The 22,882-nt window shown below is 40.8% G+C and overlaps 1 protein-coding gene across 4 annotated transcripts in view; it reads left to right on the forward strand.

Annotated features, from left to right (window-relative positions):
- LOC308307059 (TLC domain-containing protein 4-B-like) overlaps window positions 1-22,618 on the forward strand; it is a 54,722-nt gene extending 32,104 nt beyond the window's left edge. For 2 of the 4 annotated variants that reach the window (XM_080752171.1, XM_080752172.1), the window contains exons 4-7: window positions 4,178-4,236; window positions 4,735-4,829; window positions 15,860-15,933; window positions 17,682-22,618. In XM_080752171.1, coding sequence (XP_080608297.1) covers window positions 4,178-4,236; window positions 4,735-4,829; window positions 15,860-15,933; window positions 17,682-18,009 — 556 coding nt within the window. In that variant the 3' untranslated portion in view covers window positions 18,010-22,618. The remainder of the gene's footprint in view (window positions 1-4,177; window positions 4,237-4,734; window positions 4,830-15,859; window positions 15,934-17,681) is intronic. The other 2 variants (XR_013963203.1, XR_013963204.1) reach the window with 2 other exon arrangements.
- Window positions 22,619-22,882: the final 264 nt, after the last annotated feature.

Here is a 22,882-nt window from a genome sequence, read left to right on the forward strand (position 1 = left end):
GCACAAAACTAGTGAAAACAGCAGATCTACAAGCACACAACGCCTCGCATCGAGGCGTTGTGTGCTTGTAGATCTGCTGTTTTCACTAGTTTAGTACATTTTGTAGATGATGAATACAAAACTAATGGTTTTGGACATACAAAGTTTCCACCCGACAACGACGATATGCTATAAATATAAGGTGCTGGGAGTGAAACAATGTAGGGGTGCCTCGGATTAAAACAATATTTATGGGGTGGGGTGCCCTGAGACAAAAAAGTTTGGGAACCCCTGCTCTATTACAAGTAAAAGTCTGTAATTAATGATTTACTTGAGTAAAAGACAAAGTACAAAAGTATTGCCCTCAAAATGTACTTAAAGTACCAAAAGTAGAGGTACTCATTGTGCGGAATGACCCATTTCAAGTTTTTAATTGTATGACAATCTTTTGAAAATAGCAGATCTACAAGCTCACAATACGTCACGGTGCGACGCATTGTGAGCTTGTAGATCATCTATGGGCGAAAGGTATGATGAGCTGAAGTGGTTAGTGTTTGTTTTGTAATAATAATCAAAATCTAGTAGTAACTAAAGTTTTCAAATAAATGTAGTGGAGTAGAAGTACAATATTTGGATCCGAGATGTAGTGGGGTAAAAGTATTGGAAATTGGAAATACTCAAGTAAAGTACAAATACCTAAAAATTACAAATACCTCAAAAGTGCAGGCACAGGAGAAAAAAAAACAAAGAAAAATCACAAGGAGCAAAAAAAAAAGGGTTTAAAAAAAACGTGTGTGTGTTTATTTTATAAATTTCTTTATTGAAACAAATGGTCTGGCCTTGCTAATGTTAATGTAAACTCAGGTGTTTTTTAGAGAAAACTGCTGCGCCCTTGTTTGTCCTTTGTCTTGGTTTAGCTGCAGGTGCGGAGGTCTTGGGACCTTCGTCAGTGCTTAAATTTAAGCACTGACGAAGGTCCCAGGAAAGGTTTGCTTTTTCATTTTTCACTGAGCACCGAGCACTTTATGGGCTAAAAATAAATGAAATTATATTTACAAGTCTCAGTCTAAGGAGTATTCCTTAAATGTCAATGCAGTGAGCGAGTCCTTTCTACCAGCCTATCTTCAGTTGGTTGCCATGGTTGCTCCTCCAGCTGTCAATCACTGTTGGTTGCTATAGTGAGTTATTTATTCCTGGCAGTGATTGAAGCCAGCTGGGTGTCAATGAGCCAAAGGAGCAAAGTGTTTCCGACCGTGATACCATGTCTAATGTGCTGTGCAGGTCGGCATTCAATGTTTTGTTGAAAGGTTTTTGTATATATTTTTATGTCACTAAATGGATTGGCATATCCAACTATATTTCAGAGCTCTGGACATTGAATTAATAAGGACACACACGCGTCAAATGTTGTTTTAAAGCTCGTTTAACCTCTTAGCCGTTATAAAATACAGGTAACCACATGCCTCGCGTGGCTTATTGCTTTTCTAAACCGGTTACAATATGGCAACATGAAAAATAGACATAACACTTTAAATTGTTCTATTTCACTAATTCACTACAAGGTCTGCAAGAAAGTAGTTCCCAGCTTTTTTTTGCCAACAACACAGGTGCAGATAATTGGTGCACTGTGGAAAGAAATAACACACCTGGGTTTGAGATAAACTGATTCAAGATGTGGATTATAGTCTCATATATACCACAGCAATTAAAGGGAAACCAGCCAATCAGAATCAAGGAATGGAACTAGCCGTTTTTACTGTGGAGGTGATGAGCTGAGAGGCAGGCAGGTGAGGAAGGCGAGGGCAAACCTGAATCACGCCCACTATCACAAGGACACAGACACAAAGACAAACACAGATAGACAAATACGAGGACACCGACAAACACTGGGCCATATTAGCGACATCTATATGTTTAATTCAGTGGATTGATTTGATTTCACAACATTATCTCCTATAATTGGTCATGCCCAACACATAACACAACAGACTTTGGCAGACTATGGAATAAAAATAATTCTGCAGTCTGTTACGTCCAGCCTGTTGGACTCTATCTATACTAAATCTTCTGTTTTATTGGCAAACTTTGATATACTGTATCCTTCAAATAACATAGACACTAGAAAGGTTACTTGAGCAAAGAATACACTGCTCCATAAACTATTGAGTCATCATAGTTCATCATGCTGTTCCAACTTGCTACTGAGGAATGGGCCAACATTCGCACTCTTATCCAAAGATGATCTCTTAAATCTAATATATTATCAATACAAGAGGAGTCAGACATACTGTGATATTACCTGCCAGAGATACTATAAGCTATCACCAAATACATCTATTGCCTATTAATGGATTTATTGCGACTGTCAGGTCACAGTTACTATCAAAACCTCCGCCAGCTGTCAGTCAGTCACGTCACACTTTCCCCCTACTCGTATATCCGCATGCCATGCCAAACTTTGCACACACACTCCTTGGCTGCCAAACCACAGCCCCTCATTTCTCACATGGCCCTCTTCTGGCGCCACCATCTCTTTGCAGAACATATTTTTGAACACTGCTCTTACAGATTTGGCCATGAAATCACGCAAAGCGGTATACAGTGGCCATGAAATCACGCAAAGCGGTATACAGTATCTCTAAAGTCATGTCATCAACATGGATCTGTCCCATTTCCCATATTCCCTCCTGATTGCCTACCATTGCGTATGCTACCTGACAGTCGCTTATCTCCCGATTAGGGAGTCTGGTGGATTTATGTACAGATTGTCGCCAGTGGATTTGAGGTTGATTATGTCCAGTGTTTGTTGGCCTACAACAGTTGGTATATGGTCTTGTTAACAGTGTATATAATGAGTAAATATACAATCTATCAATAATGAAATGTTTATGGCAGTTTTACGAATACAGAAGGACTTTGCAAATGTCATGGTTTTATAAGCAATGTTATACACGTGTTGTCTGCCACCATAAATTAATTAGCCTACGTCACTTCTGTTCTATCCAACCTCTTTGTTTATGACATCTCTTGTGGTTTAATAATTAAACCTCCATGCCTTTCCCAGAGGGTCAATGTTTAGTTAAATTAAAAATAACTTTTGCCTTATCAGCCGCTAAAGACAGCATTACAACATTGGCACGTCATGACAATAAACAACTAGGCCAGTCACAATTATTACATAATCGTCTAATCGCAATTATTTGACACAATCGCAATTATTTGACACAATCGCAATTATTTTGTCATAATCGTCAATCGTTTCCATGTTGAAAAATGTTAATATATTTTCAAACATAAAACAAATAGTGGAAATAGCCGATCTAAAAGCTACACGTCGCGATGCGACGCGTTGTGAGCTTGTAGATCGGCTATTTCCGCTATCAATGTTCTTTGTCTAATATGCCAGTAACTTTTTTGTTTATTTAGGTTATGTGTCATATCTGCCATGTGCAACTTCAAAGCCTACAAGCCAAACAGAAATGTAATTGTCAACAACAAAAAACCAATTAAATTGTTAATCGCAATTATTTGAGTGACACTTAACTCTCCCGCCGCTTCGAACGTTCACGTTCGCCCCATTTTTTACAGAACCTCGATGCCAATACGGCGCTCGTTCGGTTCGTTCGTCTGATGACTGTAAGCTGATGAGGCGTCGCGCGGCCGTCTACTGTAAACACATTTTCCGCGGTGATGGTGTAAAAAATCCATTATGCGTTAACATCAACGGAGAACAATTCACTTCCTTGTTGATTTTCTCTGGCTCTGAGGCTCTGTGGCCAGTGACTGGTCTTCTTCTTCTTCAACACATAACAGGCAAATTCACATTCATTCTCGCATGACGCCGCCCTCTGCTGCCTGGCAGACCAAAGTGCACTATTGCACAACCAAAAAAAATAAAAAAAAATAAATAAATGTCTGTCTGTCTGTCTATCTACTATAACGTCGCAAAGGTAAGCCGCTTTTTGATGGCGCCAGACCCAATAAATAAATAAATAATCTGGCAGTAGGAGAGTTAAACGCCATGTAAAATGTCATATCGTGACAGCCCTATAAACAACTTTCCAGTGTTATCTCTGGAAGATACTGAGGGAGGGTTGACATTTGCAATGACTCATTTGATTTGAGAGTCTAGTGCTCTCGCTCAGTGGCTGTGGTCACGATGCAAGGCTGATTAAATATGTCCTTTTGTTTCCGACAGGGGAGATCCTACTCTGGTGAAGATCAATGTTGCCATCACAACAGGCTACCTCATATCTGGTGAGAGGAACCTTGAATTGTTTCATTACACTGAAGAAAACAAGAGAATAGATGTCATCCACCGCTGTGTTCAGCAAGGAAGCATTTTGTACAGGGAACTCTTAGGCCTGATTTACACTGCCAGCCAAATCACATCAAATGTCACATCTAGATTGAAATCCGATTTGCTTAAAATAGTCTAAATGCAGACAAGTCACATGCAGGTCACAAACCACATCCAGAGGTGGTTTCAAATCTGATTCAAATCTGATTTCTAAAGATTTTGATTATGGCGATAACTATCATAAATCGTGATTTATTTTGTCACAATAATCGTGATATGAAATATTCATATTGTCCCATCCCTAATAAGAACGTCTTGGAACTTTGCTCTGCTTTGATTTATGTTGTTTTGTTTGTTACTTATCTAACAAGGTACCTTTAATATTCTCTCTCTCTCTCTCTCTCTCTCTCTCTCTCTCTCTCTCTCTCTCTCTACCCCCCCCCTCTTTCTTTCAGATCTGCTGCTAATATGTTACTATTGGAAGGCAATAGGCGACAAGTTTTTTGTAGTCCATCACTTGGCAGCGTTGTATGCTTACTACTATGTACTGGTGAGTTCCCTATTGTCACACTGCAGAATGTGCAGGCAAGATGGGAAGGAGTGAACCAAGGGTGAACAGCTCTGTCCTGTAAAGCTGGGTGTTGTTAGTCCAGGGGTCTTCAACATTTTCAGGCCAAGGACCCCTTAGTTGAGAGAGAGATGAAGCAGGGACCCACACAACCTTTTCATAGATTCCGTATAGTTTCATTGTTTGACAGCACAATCATCAGTGTATTTTGGATTCATGTCAATTTGTGTCAGTTTTCAGATATTTAACCACTTGAACCGTCAATACTTAATGAACTTGAACTTTCACTCTGTACTTAGTCTGCTCTTTTTCCCCACTACACCAAAGCTTTTTGCCAAAAATAGACGATCTACAAGCTCACAGCGCCTCGCAGCGCGAGGCGTTGTGAGCTTGTAGGTCGGCTATGTTGGCTAAATTTCTCAGAATATTGACGCTAGTGTTCAAGTGGTTAATATAAAAAAGGAGAAAAAAAGTTTCTATCACGCAAAGATTTGGAGGACCCCCTGTAGTAACTCTGAGGACCCCCTAGGGGTCCCGGACCCCCTGTTGAAGACCCATGCTGTAGTATGATAGATGTAACAGGTCCTCTGCGCCAGTGGTTCTCAAACCTTTTCAGGTCAAGGACCCACAAATTGACACTTATTAGCCCACGGACCACCATTTGAAAAAATATGCCAGGGACCCCCATAAGAGAAGATCTTTAGGGCTCTAGCAGTGATTTTCAACCATTTTAATTTCAGGGACCCCCAGTTTGACATGCATTAGGCTACGGACCCCTATTTAATGGTATTTCTATCTCTGGGACCCCAATTTATATTGTAACATCAATGTTAATTTAACTCAATAACTCAACCCCCAATAAGGGTCCATCATTTAGCTGGGGACCCTCTGGAACTCCCGCAAGGACCCCTGGGGGTCCCCGGACCCCACTTTGAGGACCAATGCTCTACGCAATAAAGGTTGTTGTAGGCTATTTGTTACAAGCTCATTCACACTTCATGGAACATCCATGACGTCCCAAAAAACAACATATTTTCAATACAAAATGTGCCAACATTTTGTTCTGACAAAATGCATACTTTTTGTCATACTGTCAGCACCGTTGAGGACATGCCCCAAAATAGGGATGCCAGGTTACTTGAAAGTGGTTGAGGTTTTCATCACTTTGTTTATGAGAGCTAGTTTGTTAGACTAGGCTTTAATGGCCAAGTATCTTTTTTGCTTTTCAGCTAGACTGGAAATGTATTAGTTGTTTGAAAAAAAAAGAAAAAAAAACATTCAACATTCGATCAAGTCATGTGAGTTTAATTAATTCCGTTTGTATAGCGAGTGATGCAATGTTGTTTTTGACAGCAAATTTTGATTTAGTTTTAGCCATAGTCTTTTGAATAAAATGTAATTTAGTTTTAGTCATAATTTAGTCACCTGAAAAGTTTTAGTTTTAGTCCAATTTTAGTCGACTAAACATCATAAGATTTTAGTTGACTAAATCTACAGTTGATTTAGTCAACTAAAATGCATTTTGGCAGGCCTTGATGACATTGTAATGTCATCTATTTTCAGCATACACTTGGTTGCATGCTGAAAATAGCCGATCTACAAGCTCACAACAAGCTCTACAAGCGTGTGAGCTTGTAGATCTGCTATTTTCAGCACGCAACACCTGATAGCAACCAAACGTAAAATTACTTGCCACTAGTCCCTCCCTAACGTTTTAGTCTAGTTTTTATTTTGTAGACGAAATTGTCAATATATTTAGTCTTAGTTTTAGTCATCACAGCTTAGTTTTTATTTAGTTTTCGTCAGTGAAAAAAACACAGTCGACAAACCTTTTTCGTCATAGTTTTAGTCGACGAAATCAACCCTGGAGTGATGCTGTCCTTTCCCTGCAGCTAATCGACAGCTTTAACAACCCTAATTAATGGCATAAGTGGGTTTCCACCTCTTACTGTGATTGCGAGTTAATTTAAAAACATCTATTTGCTAAGGTTTAAAAGCCAGCTAAAAGGCACGTATTCAATTAGCATTCAGTTTACATTAGCTCATTGGTTATTGATGCACTGCTAATAGGGCTACGGTGCGTCGTTGGCTCTCATCCCGACATGGTAATGGAAGTGTAGGGAAGGGTGTATTACCCAGCAGTGAAGACACAGTGCTGTTCGCCCTTGGTTTTAAGCATCCTCTAGGTGTCTATGTAGGCTCTGTCGCAGGTTATTATGTAAATGAATGGCAATGGTATTTTTTTGCATGGAATGCTCTATGATGATAATGGCTGACGCCCCCCAACCCCTCCCAACCCCTCCATCTTGCCCTTACAAATACCATGCTTATGATGCTTTCCCCCTCCCTTAGTTTTACTGACCCCCTTCAGCGTCCTTTGAACTGAAGCTATGGCTTCAGCTAAGCCGAATGTCGGGGCTGCAACTGCTTTGTGCATGTGGACATTTCACGAAATGCCCCTGATGTATAGCGGTAGAGGAGTTATTTTGCTAAATGTGCATGCCAATTTACTTTTAACCTACCCTATATACTATACCTAACTACCTATACTTTACTTGCCTATAGTCTGTTGTGTGCCAAGTCAAATTCTGCCTCTGTCGTCTTGTCTTAATTCTCTACCTGTGCGTCCGTGTGGATACACTACATGATGGATATCGTCGTTGTCGAGTGGAAACCTCGTATCTCCAAGTTTCAAATGTGTACGTTCTTGACGATGACAATATAATACTGTCATTCATGTGATACCAAGATGCTCAGGCGCATTCCCAACTAAGTAGACCCACATCCAGACAGTGTCCTGTATGTAACATGTATGCTGTTTTTTTCGTACATTATATATCGGGTAAAGGACTTCAAGTCGTGTCTAGAAAGTATTTTTCCGATAGCTAAAATCCCCATAGTTATGGGGTCAGATGTGTACATTCAGAGTGGCTATGTCTGTATTTTCTAAAAACAGAAACACAAAGATGCACACAATTTGTATTGCTCGGCACTTTCAGTTTCAGTGCATTCTATTTGAGGACAATAAAGCTGTGCATAATCATGCTCAGCTATCTCGCACATCAGGGATTATTATGTCATGCATCGGCCACTGGTAAGCAAACACAATGCCAAAGCAAAATAAAACTAAGCACAACAAGAAAGGAAACTTGACTTCGGTCCATTATACCTCCCCTTTAATAATACCAATTCGTATTGTGTTTTATATCATTTTAATTGTTCATTAGTCACCCTTACAACAAGGTGCATTTTGTAAGCATCGGGCATTCGAGGCATGAGCTGCACAGCCAAACGTGTGGGTAGCGCCAACCAAAAGTTTTCCAAAATGGCCTGCAATACTGTTCTGCTGGCATTTACTCTCGTTTTGGGCTTCCCTGACACTGAGCTTAAAATTAACAAAGTGTAAAAATGGCCAATATGTGTTGTTTTTTTCTTTTCCTTATTACTGTGGGAGAGCGCAATCATTCAATGCACCAAGCAACAAAGGTGAACACCAAAAGAACAGTATTGCAGGCCTGCCAGGCCATTTTGACAATTTATGGAGGGGAGCTACCCACACGTATGGCTGTGGTGCTCATTCCACAAATGCCCTTTCCTTACAAGCTGTACCTTGTTGTAAATGTTGTGATATAAAAATGATATAAAACACTGTAAAAATTGGTATTATTAAAGGGGAGATATAATGGACCGAAGTTCTTTCTGTGCTTAGTGTAGATACTGTATGCTCAGAACGGCATCAACCAACCAAGTTCCTATTGTGTTCACTGAGGGACAGTCCAGATTCACACTCATTTCCTTATTTGGCTTAGTGCTATATTAGTACAGGGGATAATACAAATTTTGGTACCACCCAAGGTGACCGTAAAATTTTTGGATTTTCTTCTTCGTACGTCTCTAGTTTATATTTTGGTATGATAACCCTTTCTGAGAAGTAGCTTAATTGATGTTATCACCCGCTAGAGTCGGTGTCCCATTAACTTTACATTACAGGGAAAAAAAGGTAAAAAATAATCTGCTTTAAGTAGCATTATGAGGGGTCAAACTAGGGGTTTTTCATGATTCTGAATCCATTGCAAGCATCTGTTTTGCACGAAAAACATTCCTTGCGCTAAAAACGATGGTTTAGTGGTTTGAAAAAGGGATGACAAGTGATGAGTCATCACTTTTCACACATTTGAGGGGGCCGTTTTAGCCCAAGGGATGTGTTTTGTGCAAAACAGATGCTTGCAATGGATTCATGGGGATTCAATGGGACACCGACTCTAGCGGGTGATAACATCAATTAAGCTACTTCTCAGAAAGGGTTATCATACCAAAATATAAACTAGAGACATGTAGGAAGACAAAAATGTAAAAAACATACGCGGTCACCTTGGGTGGTACCAATTTGTGAAAATATCAGTATTATCCCCTGGTCTATATCCTGTTATTTGTCACAGACTGGATTTACAATGGGTTTCCCCCGTAACAATGTGACACTTTCTTTTTTTGCATCATCTGTTGATTGCACGTGAACCTAGCCTGGTAAAAACCAGACCGCACAACAACACCCCCTGGTGGTGGTGTGTGAAAGAGGCTGGCCCGCCAGGCTAGTGTGAACCAGGAAAGAACAATTCCATTCTTAGCGAAAATGGCTTATCTACAGTGCAAGCTCACAATGTACCGTACAAGATCAAGATCGTGTTGTGATCGCGTCACACAACGTTTGTGATATTATCAAACACAATAGCCAGACAGTCTACATTTCCCAAAAGGAAATGCAAGTTTTTTTTTTTTTTATTCATTGACTGACCAATGGCGATTAAAATGAATATCAAAAGCAGAGGCATGGATGACCACCATGTGTGCTTATGTTGTATAAGTCCAGCCTTTTGTGTGGCGAGTCAGGGAATGCGCCTGCATCTGAAGTCCTCGCGTGAGTGATATGAACTAGGGCTTGGCCATACTGTTACTGGACACTCATCACTGCTTCGTGGAGTAGACGCATAGTAGATGTTGACTAAAATAGATGCGATGCGATGTTGAGTCAAGCACCCTAGCACCAACAGGAGAGTAGCTATTGCTTGTTGGTTGTAAAAGCCACTAAATTGCCTTATATTTTAAGGAACGATTTAACTGTTGTTTATAGACTCTTTTTTTTTGTATTTGGTTTTGTGCACTTGTCGTGTTGTCTTATGTCATGTAGATATTTTTTTTCTTTCCAAATGTAGTTCTGTGTTGTGTTAGTAAGCTCGCTAAGTCATCAAGTCAGACATATATTTATTAGATAGGTAATAACCTTTTCCATTTATAATGACCCATTTCAAAATTTGAAGTTTCTTCACGCACGCACGCACACACACACACACACACACACACACACACACACACACACACACACACATTCATAACTACAACAGCCAGCTGTGCCGCGTGTTATGCTAATGCTAATTTAAATGTGTTTTGTAAATCATATAATGCAAATAATCTTATCTACACTAACCCCAGCGATGGATTTAATCTTCGACTACTGTGTTGAAAGAAAGCATGTTGTAGTAGGCTATTCTCACTATTTGTGATTGTTTGACTAATCGTGTCACTTCTTATTTGCCTCCAACCGTGGTTGCATCTTTTTATTTCCTCTAATACACGTCTGTATGTCTCTGTGTCCACTGCTAATACAGCTAGAACATAAACAAATAGAGCTTCTTCAAAACCCATGCAAAAAAATTACCAATATGCCAATATACAGTAGTAGTTGAGCTAAAAACGAACTAAATTGAAGTCAGGTAATTTTATTTACCAAAGAACAAAACAAACGTTTAACAGGGTCCCCCCCGGTGCTCTATACTAGGCTGATTTATTTCCCCTTCACACCAAAACACCCGAAAATAGTTGTTCTACAAGCTCACAGCGCGTTGCGTTGCCACGCGTTACGAGTTTGCAGATCGGCTATGTTCGCCGAATGTTCACTCCCCCAGAATAGAAACGCTAAGTGTTCATGTGGTGAACCTAGATGGAGACTTAAAGTCATTCCTGTCTTGTCTGCTGTTATTGCGGTTTGCCCAGTCACAGTATGGATTTACCAGTACCTAGACGTACCAGCATGCCCATGCTAGGTAAAAAGTTCATGACATGGTATTATACAGTACTGTAAACCTGAGTGCAGGTGCACCTTGTATATTTGCCACATCGTAAGTATTTTTGCAATGGACAGTTTTTTTTGTTTCAGCCTTCAAGGTAAGACACTTTATGTGTGTGGTGTTCCAGAAATGTCAAATAATGCCAGCCATGTTGTCAATCTGAACCTGGCTTTTAGATCAAGGCTGGGTTTTTCGCAAAGCTTCTTGTTATTACTGCAGTCAGTCAATCAATCTAGAACTGAAACATGACGGTCGCTGATAACATGACGTACACTCGTCATGGATGAGGATTTACCTCGGTTGGAGGATGCAAATTCAAAAGTGTCTACAAAGTAGGCCTACACCAAGTGCTTAATAAAGTCACAACCCATTGTAAATCTTGGCCGGCATTGTATAATTACCTGGGACTTCCGTGTTCTTTAACTCATTGAGTGCCAGCGCCCTCTAGGGGCCAAAGAATGCCAGCGCATCTCTCATAGGCAAGCGCTTTAGCTTCCAGGACTTCACCTTCCAGGACCTGACGTGCTCACGTTCAAGCACGGCATGGAAATGTCCCGGATGAAGATGCTAACAGAATGGCTATTCCCATTTTGTCATCTAAAAGATCATTTTTGGGCGATTTCGCCGTAAATAAACCTCGCGCCGCTTCCCTATGACACAATCCAGAGATATAAGCCTTTAAAGATGTGGTCTTTCATTGGATTAGGCGGAGATTGGCGATTGCGTTCGCAAATAACGTCCGGCCGGGACGTTGCTAGCTTTCGGCTAGTAGCTACAAAAATCAGGCCAGGCTTCAGAAGGCCTCTTATCATTTTTATTCATTTCATTAAATATCCCGGACTAGTTCGGGATAGGCACCCTGGAATACGTCGCGCCGCCTACAATGAACATTGGGTGAACATTGGGGGGGTCTAAACTTTATTTTAAACCATTTTCAATGGAATATATCGTCGGACAGAGTAGAATGGCTTGCTGGCTAGCGGCTAGCGAGCCGGGACCACCCACGTTGCTCCAAGCAGCTCGGGGTAAGTAAAATAGCAAATAAAAAATTGTTTTTGATCCCGAATATCCCGAACTAGTCCGGGATAGGCACTGTATGAGTTAATAAGAAGCCTTTTTATCTGGTATTTTTCTGTTTTCCCATGCATTTCCTGGTTTTCCCCATGCACACCAACCCCATCTGTTGAACACTGAGATTTGGGCGTGGCCTTGCAAAAATGGGTCCGGAAATACATGGGGAAACAAAAATATTGGACACGGAGGTCCCAGGTAATTATGCTGTACAATGCCAGCCAAGATTTACAATGGGTTGTGACTTTATTAAGCACTTTGTTTGTGAAATTTGAATGTTTGTGCAGTTTGTAGACGCTTTTGAATTTGCGTCCTCCAACCGAGGTAAATCCTCATCCATGACGGTCGTACGTCATGTTATCAGCGACCGTCATGTTTCAGGGCTACAATCAATCAATCATGTGTGCTATTGAACATGAGTCAATCCCCACAGATGAGATATTGTTCTGTTCAGAACATTTCTGCTATAGCAATTATATTAGATAATATGAAGCTATCTCTAGAAGTTACTTCTTCTAGCAGCAATCCCATTTTATAGGGGCCAGCCCAGGACTCACATAAAGTTAAATGACTCATGATATCTTTATTGGCAATGGAGATGATCTAAGAAGCTGCGTGCATCAGGCCCTGATCTTATAAGCAATAAGTATGAAAGATTAACTGTTTCCTCTGCATGGCTATTAATCGCTCCTTCATCTAGTGGCTGGCTCAGTATGTGTTATCAAAGCCTGCCGTTCTGCCATTTACTCGATATCCTGTTGCTGAATAATGTCAAATATTGGTGTGCTTAGATGATGAAATTCCGTGATGAATTAGATTTTGTCCCAAACATTGGTGTAGCAGTATGTCATAAGTGAATATAAACTAACTAATAACTAAGCTTAAATATTTATGTAACGGAGGTGATCCAAACCTCCCCACCCGGCTGAAAGTCCAATATCTTAACCATCACTCCAAAGGGACATCCCTATGGAACGAGAGCAGATACTAGACTTTTTGAGGCTTCAGGCTGGGGCTGCGACTCTCTCCGTCACATTTCGGCCTAGAATTATTGAATGCTTTAACCAGTGAAAAATAGCAGATATACAAGCTCACAGCACGGCACTCTCGGTGCCGCGCTGCGAGCTTGTAGATCAGCTATTTTTGAAAAATTCGTGAAAATGTGTGTAAATCTTTGAATAAATGTATTTTCAAAGCGAACGTTTGTAACTCAAATTTTGCTTCTGGGGGGTCCCTGGAACTAAATATTTTTTCAAAAATAGCAGATATACAAGCTCTGTGAGCTTGTATATCTGCTATTTGTCAATAGTTAAAGCATAAAATAATGATACACTATAATGTGTACCCGTTCTAAATGGGTTAATGGCACAAATACATATAAACAGGTCTTTTAGCTTTGTTGTCTAATCTTTGGTTGTCACATGCTCTTTAGGCCACGATAGATTAGAAACAGGCCTCTCTGCTACTAAGACATTATCTAGGCTTGCACTGAAATATGTCCTTAATAGATTAAAGGAGTAGTTCACCCCCAAAATGACTTTTCTTCTATTGATTACTCATGCCATGGAGATTTGGGTTCAATAATATGTTTTTGTATTTGTCGCATTCCTAAGACAAAATAATTATTATAGTAAAATTGCCCCCATTGATGACGGATGGGGACCCAAATGCATTTGGGTCCCCATCCGGAATAAATGGGGATACATTTATTGAAATCAAAATGTAGTCTTAGGAATGCGACAAAAAAAACTAAAAATATTATTGAACTCTAGTCTCCATGGCATGAGTAATCAATAGAAAAAAAGTCATTTTGGGGGTGAACTACTACAAGTGAATTATTGTCTCCACCAGCCGAAGGCTGAGGGAGAGTATGTTTTCCCCTCCGTCCGTCCGTCCGTCCGTCCGTCCGTCCGTCCGTCCGTCCGTGCGTGCGTGCGTGCGTCCGTGCGTCCTCGCAGTTTGTGAGCAGCTAATCTCAGTCACCGTTGGCCCGATCGCTGCCAAACTGAGCACACACACTCCCTGGATGCCAATCTAGAACCTCTGCCCCACATTTTTCAAATCAGCCTCATGGTGGCGTTATAACAGGCCGATTTGTGTGGCCTGGTTGTTACCAGCGAATCTCCGGCGCCGTTGGCCCGATCGCTGCCAAACTGAGCACACACACTCCCTGGATGCTAATTCAGAACCTCTGCCCCACATTTTTTAAATCAGCCTCATGGTGGCGCTATAACAGGCCGATTTGTGTGGCCTGGTGGAGACCTGTGCTCGGAAGTGCACTGCTTCTAGTTGAATGCTTTAATCAGTGAAAAATAGCAGATATACAAGCTCACAGCGCGGCACCGAGTGCCGCGCTGCGAGCTTGTAGATCTGCTATTTTTGGAAAAAGTCGTGAAAATGTGTGCAAATCTTTGACTATTTGTATTTTCAAGGCGAACGTTTGGAACTCAAATTTTGCTTCTGGGTGGTCCCTGGGACTAGATATTTTAAGATGCGGGTCCGTGGCCAAATGAATATCATTTTGGGGGTTCTTCACATGAAAAGGTTTGAGAACCACTGACATAGTAGTCTCTCAAGAACAAACTAACTGAGCTCCACATTTGCCTAAAGCACATTTGGCTCTAAGAAAAGCATCTTGAGTAAAAAAAAAAAAAAAAAAAAAAAAAAAAAACATTATGAGCAGGTTCAAATTCAACAAAATGGAGCTCTATTGATTGATATCCAGTCCTTGGAACAGGAGAAATCTATAAACCTATGATGACATTGCTGTTACTCGATTCGGACGGTATCCTTTATCTGCTGCCATCAGCAGAGGATACATTTTCCCTTCCAGTGAGGGGTGGGGTGGTGTCATATTGTGTCCCGATAGCAGGGGTGTCGCACCACATTCTGGGCCCTGGGTACAAGGATTCTCTCACATTTTGTGCTTTAACTATTGGAAAATAGCAGATATACAAGCTTGTAGATCTGCTATTTTTTGAAAAGTCTTGAAGACCTGTGCAAGTCTTTGAATATTTGAAAAACCTACGTTTCAATTTCGGTGGTGCTCAAACTTTTTCATGTGAAGGACCCCCAAAATAATATGCATTTGGCCACACAGACCCCCCATCTCAAAATCTGAGGAAGACTAAACGTCGAAACGTCAGTCACCCTGTCGCTCTACAATAAATGAACGTGCAGACCAGTTGAGTGCTCCATCTTTTTTTATCTGGGTAGTATTTTTTGAAGTGCCCAGGTAATATGTCTTTCCCCATCTCAAAATATTTAGTTCCAGCAAAATTTGAGTTACAAATGTTCGCTTAAAAAATACATTTTATTCAAAGATGTGCACACATTTTCACAACTTTTCAAAAATAGCAGATCTACATCACTACATCACTCGGTGCCGTGCTGTGAGCTTGTAGATCTGCTATTTTTCAACAGCTAAAGTATAAAATAATGAAGGCTCCTCCACCTTGGGCCCCTAGTAACTCAGTCCCCCCCCCCTTGTGACGCCCCTGCCCGATTTCTTTCTTTCTTTGAGCAGATTAATGACATGCCTACATTCAGAAAGGTCTTGTTCTAGTTTTAGCCAAGATATCCTTAACCCAATGAGTCTGGCGTCACATTAAAACAATGTAACGAAACATTCTGTCACATTCAGGGACAGAATAGATTTAAGGGCAACCCCCCACTGACCAGGATAATTTACATACAGTATTTCTTACTTTGGAGAACGTGTGAAACTAACTCGCCTGTTTCACCCACTTCTGAACATGACTGAACTGAGTGTTGTTTTATCCCTTTACTATTTTGGTTGTTCTCACCTTGTTCTTCCAGGGCGAAGGAATGTTGCCATATTTTGCAAACTTCCGTCTACTGGCTGAGTTCTCCACTCCATGTGTGAACCAGCGGTAGGTATCCTCCCAAACCTAACTATTGGCTCTGGGATCCTTGTAGTCAGGGAATATTAATAAAACCTGGGAATATTTTTTTTACCAAACGATTTCTTCACCAATGAGTTGTTAAAGGTGTCTAGTAACATATCTAACAAAGATTGAAATTCAACATCTCTAGGAGAATCTTTGACAGCTAGGGTAATTCTGGGTCTCACTTACTATATACACTATACTATAAGGGAAAACATTACTCCCAAAAAATATGTTTTAAGTGGGATGTGAGGGGTCTAACTAGGTGTTTTTAATTATTCTGAATCCATTGCAAGCAATTTTGTTTTGCACGAAAAACATTTCTTGGGCCAACAATGGACCCCATACACCTGTGAAAATTGATGACTCATCACTAAACCATCGTTCTTTGTTGTTTTTTTTGGCCCAATGGATGTTTTTTGTGTAAAATAAATGCTTGCAATGGATTCAGAATAATTAAAAACACCTAGTTAGACCCCTCACATCCCACTTAAAGCAGATTTTTTTGGGAGTCATGTTTCCCCTTATAGTACAGTGTATAGTAAGTGAATGAGACCCAGAATTACTCTAACTGTCAAAGATTCTCCTAAGGATGTTGAATTTCAGTCTTTGCTAGATATGTTACCAGACACCAACACATTGGTGAAGAAATCGTTTGGTAACAAATGTATTCCCAGGTTTGACAGGTATTCTGCTACAATTCACTGATATTTGGCTTTCTTGGGCTAATTAAAAAATATCTGTAATCACAGGATTACATATACACTGTTGTAGGACATAGAAATCTGTATAAGAAGTCATACATGTTTTCCTATTTTGATAGACATGCCATTTCTTTTCTGTATACTGTTAGGCCTATTTTTTTTCTCACTCTTTGTACAAGAAGTTTATAAAGAGTTTGATTGATTGAAGAGTTTATTAGCAGTTTGCAATAGAAAAAAGTTTTATGACAGCACAAATCAAAGTTGACCGTGTACCAACAAGGTCAACTAAAAGGAGATCCTAGTAAGCTTTACGGCTTATTTACACTTTATGTCATTGTCTTTATGTATCTCATATAACATTGAAAAACAGACGTATAGAACAACATGCTTTACATAGGATAAACAGCAAATACAAAAGCAAAAGGGGGGGTGGAAACATGGGGGCTTAGTCTATTTACAAGTCTCGAGTAGCAGCCGTCTGAAGGTGACTTTTCATACCAATTTTGAAGGAGGCTAGGGATTTGCACTCCTTTAAGGCTTGCAAAAGGGTGTTCCACGTGTTGATGGTATAGCAGGAGAACAAATTAGAGCCTTGTTTAGTTTAGAAGACATAACTAAACCTTGTTTAGTTTAGAAGACATAACTCTATTAGACCTCAAGGTTATAAGTTGCATGAACAACACTTACATGGCTTGCTGTCTGTGTTACTACAGGCATATCTGTCCTTGTTCTTGTTAAATAGCCTATCTTACATGATGTGTGTCTACATCAATTTGGCCTTGGCCCAACCCGATTAAATACAAGTCTTTAAGGTGCACGTCTCGATAATGACATGAAAGTGAGGAAATAGCCAGCACACAATGAATGTCTTTTTCACAAGGTTTATTTGCCTCTCACGAACAGAAACGACCTCCTTTTGGTGCAAACGCGCCGCGTTGTATCTGTCCGTGAGAGGTAAACAAACCTTGTCCTTCAACGTTGTTTCCCTGAGTTTATCGCGGTCCCGCTGCGGTGTTGTTGTTGTTTCAGCTGGTTCTTTGAGGTGCTCGGCTTCGCCAAGTCCTCCCGGCCCAACATGGCCAATGGCATCGCCATGGCGGCCATCTTTTTCCTGGTTCGAATCGCCGTCATGCCGGTGTACTACAGCCGCATGTACGCCGTCTACGGCACCGACGCCTTCTACCTGGTGCCCCGGGGCGGCCGCGTGGCCTGGATCAGCGCCAGCGTCTGCCTGGACGTCATGAACGTCATGTGGATGCACAAGATCGCCCGCGGCTGTTACAGGGTGCTGCGCTCGGCGCGGCGGACAGCGCCCAAAGCCGACACGCCACCTCACGAGAACGGGAAGACGGACTGAGGAGCGGCCAGTCGCCGCGGAGAACAGAACTCCCAACGGAGCCAGGCGACGTTGGCCGTTGAATGCAAAAAGCTGGACGCTGACGTGCCAGTGAAGTTGTACATTAAAGGTGCATGACACCCTATACCGTAGGCTGATTGTGTAGTTTTTTTTTTTTTTCTGGTTGGGAAAAAAAAAAAACTACGGAAGGGTAAAAACATGGCAGGCTGCATAAGGCTGATGTTCTTGTCAGAGTTATTGAGTGAAACAAGTAATATTACATTTTCTCCAAAAGTAACTAGTTACTAGTTACCACAAGCGGTGGTAACTTGGTGGAATTGTGTGTCGAGACATAATACGTTTAGTAGGTTGAATTGTGTGTTGTCATTATTTAAATTTTGTCAGGAGTATGCTGCTTGGCAGATGTAGGTGACTCGTGTGCAAGCATTGCCAATACCGCTGACTACTCTCTGTGCTAGCACAATATAACACACCCATTATTAATTGTATTAGCAGCAGCCGCACTGGTTACTAGCCCTGCCATGTTTTGTACCCTTCAGTAATTTTTTTCCTGCACAGGAAAACAAACTACAAAATCTGCCTGGGGTCCCATACCTCTTTAAGTAACCGGGCATAACAATGGAAAGTGTCTTTCTTTTCAAGGTGGGCAGAGGTCAGATATGTGATGCGCTGGACCGTAGCGCTGGCCATCTCCTAAGCCACAAACTGGCCATTCAGCAGAACTCTGTAACTATTACCTGCTCACGATGAGGACTGGTCATTGCCAACGAGCAGGTAATAAACTGTTGCTGTATGTTAGACAAATGCATTGTTCCAGAAAGAAATGAATGGACCGGTAAGGGTCCAGTTTTACAGTCTCAAGAGTTAACTCTGAGGATTTTTGCTGTGTAGTAACTTGTTTTGTATTATTGCTGTTATTGCCTGAGTTTTAAGTTATGGAAAACGTTGAGTTTGTGTAGTGTTAAAGGGGGACTGGGGAAACGACAACCTCGGGGGAACCTCAAAAGTAGGCTACCTAGTTTGGGGAATTTCTTATTCCTCGGTTAATGGTCAGTGCCCTAAAATGTTTGTCTAATGCTCAACATGGTAATCCCAGTGGAGGGACAGGGAAGACATTTGAATGAAATTAATGTTGATAATTACCTAATTTACCGTCTTTTAAACATCGACTGAAGGGGTTAACTGCTGCGCCGTCCTTACCTTTTAACGTGGCGACGTGCGTGCACATCGCACACCATCTGTGTACGGATGATGTGTGTACACCCGATCACAGCTTTCAAATAAAATAAAAAAATTCCCATCGAAAAAATACGCTTTCATCGCAGAGCTGCCTCTACTACTGTTTACATGGAAGCTAACGTGTATCTGGCCGGGGGTCCCGCCCCCGACCGGATACGGAAACCCGATCAAGCCGGATACGGAATTGCGACCGGAAGCACTTCTCCGATGGTGATTAGAGCCCGACCGGCGATAAACAGCGATTATACTTTTAAATGTTTTATAGCGATTAAAGCATATTAAAGTCTCGGGATTATCGGGCCCGGCGAAGGGATTTTCTCTGGACTTTAGGGAGAGGCGGTAAAAGTACCATCCCTACTTCAGTTCTCTTAACCCGGGGGTCAGCAACCCGCGGCTCTTTAGCGCCACCCTAGTGGCTCCCTGGAGCTTTTTCAAAAATGTATGAAAATGCAAAGAGATTTGATAATACTGCTTTTTTTTTTAACGATTTTTTATCGTCACTGTTGGGCAGAAACCTCGTATCTTCGTGCGTGCTGTAGTTTCAAATTTGTATGTTTTTTTTTTGGCAAAGTAAAGCCCTGCTTCATCATACAAGACTGACGCACAAATGTAGTGAAAACAGCAGATCTACAAGCACACAACGCCTCGCGGTGCGAGGCGTTGTGTGCTTGTAGATCGGCTGTTTTCACTAGTTTCGTTCATTTTTTTAATGATAAATACAAAACGAAGTTATGAACATAGTACAAGGTTTCCACCCGACAACGACGATATACTGTATAAGGCTTTTATAATTTTTTGCGGCTCCAGACAGATTTTTTTTTTTTTTTTTTTGGGTCCAATATGGCTCTTTCAAAATTTTGGGTCGCCGACCCCTGTCTTAACCACATAAGCCCCATTTTATAATGTATTTGAAAATAGCCAATCTACAAGCTTACATCGATGTGACATCTTTTGAAAATGTCACCTGATAAGGTTTTACCTATAATGACAAACCCCAAAATAGCTAGGAATGCCATTATGTTTAAGAACCTCTGTTAAACAGCAAACCTTGAAGACATTTCTCGAAACAAGGCAAGTTATCCCTAGGAAAGCTTGAATGCTGTATCTGCATAATTGTATGTATATTTATTTATTTACACTCATCCAGCTGCTTTCCAGAGCAATTTGGTTCTTTTATAGCCTATTCAGTGAATGATAGAGATGCCTTTTCGTAATCAGTAGACTATCCTGCTGAACCTTAGGGAAACTAATACACTGTATTCCTGTCTCAGAGAGAGAGAGAGAGGATGCTGAAAGGGAATCCGCATTATCTAGAATTTAGATACAATCTAGATCAGGGGTGGGCAACTTTGATGATGGCGAGGGCCACTATATTTCCACCTTCACTCCAGAGGGCCACATTGCATATTGCTACGTCCTATGTACTTTGTCATTCTAGTATCTCATACAAAAGAAGCCAAAATAGCTTAGGAATTGAAGCAGGTCATGTTTGGAATTGTAACAGCTGAAATCAATAATATATCAGTATTCCGGTTTTAACCTGTGGGCCGCATTAAGTGAAGGTGGAGGCGGCATGTGGCCCCGGGCCGCCAGTTGCCCATGTATGATCTAGATGCAATCAGAAGCTCCCCCCAAAAAGTAAAGGTAGCATCAAAAACAAGCTTCAAAGTCTTGGCACGCTCAACTCAGAAAAAAGTGCAGACATAACATGTGGTCGTCAAAGATGCGCTCAAAAATAGTTTTTTAGAGTTATACAAACTGCTGTAGGCTACATTAAAATACTTTTTTTTTTTTTTTTTTTAGCTGTCAGGTTTATGTATCTGTGTGTTCATGTAAGTATGCCCATGCTGTACTGTATAATATTACTTTGCATACACAGGAGCATTGTCGATAGGGGATGTAGATGGACACTACTAGCCGTGGTCGTAAGGGAAATTGGTCTAGAATGCTAACGTGAAGGTACATCACTGTCACAGACACCAAAGTTTTGCAAGGATTTTCTAAATCTACGGCAGGTGATTAACAAGGGAGAGTTGGTGTGTATATCCTGCATACACACCAAAATGATATATATTTATATTTTATTCTGTCGAATTCTTCTAATCTTGCATTATCTGTCATCGTTATATGTCTGACCAAGCTTTGATTTGCATGGGGGAGGGGCCGGGGCATAGTGAAACATTAAGCCACAAGAGACATGTGGTTACCTGGTATTTTATAACGGCTGAGAGGTGTGGTGAGACACGAGGCGAAGCCGAGTGTCTCCAACCCTCTCAGCCGTTATAAAATACAGATAACCACATGCCTCGCGTGGCTTATTGCTTTTCTAAAACAGTTACAATATGGCAACATGAAAATTCAGACATGTATCAATTAACACTGTTCTATTTAGCTAATAATTCACTACAAGGTTTGCAAGAAAATAGCTCCCAGCTACCAGAAAGTAGTTCCCAGATTTTTGCCAACAACACAGGTGCAGATAATTGGTGCACTGTGGAACACTGTGGAAAGAAATAACACACCTGGGTTTGATACAAACTGATTCAAGGTGTGGATTATAGTCTCATATACCACAGCAATTAAAGGGAAACCAGCCAATCAGAATCAAGGAATGGAACTAGCCGTTTTAGAATGGGGCTTTAACACTGGCGTCTATTCTGGACACATTTATCTTTATGTGTGCGGTTCGGAGAACTATAATGACTTAAGCAGTTCGGAAAATGCTTTCTTCTTTCCTTTTTTCACAAATCAATGCTTGGGTCTGATAAAAAAAGTATTTTTGTTTTGTATTCATACTTAGTATGTATTTATGAATCTTTACTCTGGGGCAAACCATGTACAAACATGTGTCACGTTGCTGCATGCTGCTGTAGTCACTGAATGATTGTATTTTCCAAGAAGGGGTTGGAAAGCAAATAAAATGCAAACTGCATACTAGGTACCTCAGTCGTAATGGCCAGGACTCTAGTTACCTGTACAGTTTTCCCTGCAAACGTAACAGCACAACACTCAACAGTGGTTCGCTTATAGTTCACACTCCAAATACTGTACAAATCATGTTTTGTAGAAAGTCCTTGCATCTAGGGCTGTCACGATTATGACATTTTACATGACGATTAATTGTCACACAAACAATTGCGATTAACGATTTAATTGTGTATTTGTCGTTGACAATTACATTTCTGTTTGGCTTTTAGGCTTTGAAGTTGCACATGGCAATCATGACACATAACTTAAATACACAAAGAAATTACTGACATATTTGACAATGTTATACTTAAAAAAGAACATTGATAGTGGAAATAGCCGATCTACAAGCTCGCGACGCGTTGTGAGCTTGTAGATCTGCTATTTCCACTACTTTTTAACATTGCTCAACTTGGAAACGATTATGACGATTATGCAAAATAATTGGGATTTTGCGATTAGACTATTATGTAATAATTGTGACAGCCCTTCTTGCATCCTGATCCTATGGAGAAATGGTATTTCCGTGTAGGGCTACTAGTCACTGAATGAAAACAGTGTGTGTCCCTTCATGTTGAGACAACATTATTTTCAACAGATGACACACAAATGGGACATTCTGATGGCTAACTAACTAGTGTTTTTATCATTGTTTTATTTTATTTTT

The sequence above is a fragment of the Nannobrachium achirus genome (genome assembly GCF_963921795.1).
Source record: "Nannobrachium achirus genome assembly, chromosome: 21".
In the NCBI taxonomy this organism is placed as follows: Eukaryota; Metazoa; Chordata; class Actinopteri; order Myctophiformes; family Myctophidae; genus Nannobrachium; species Nannobrachium achirus.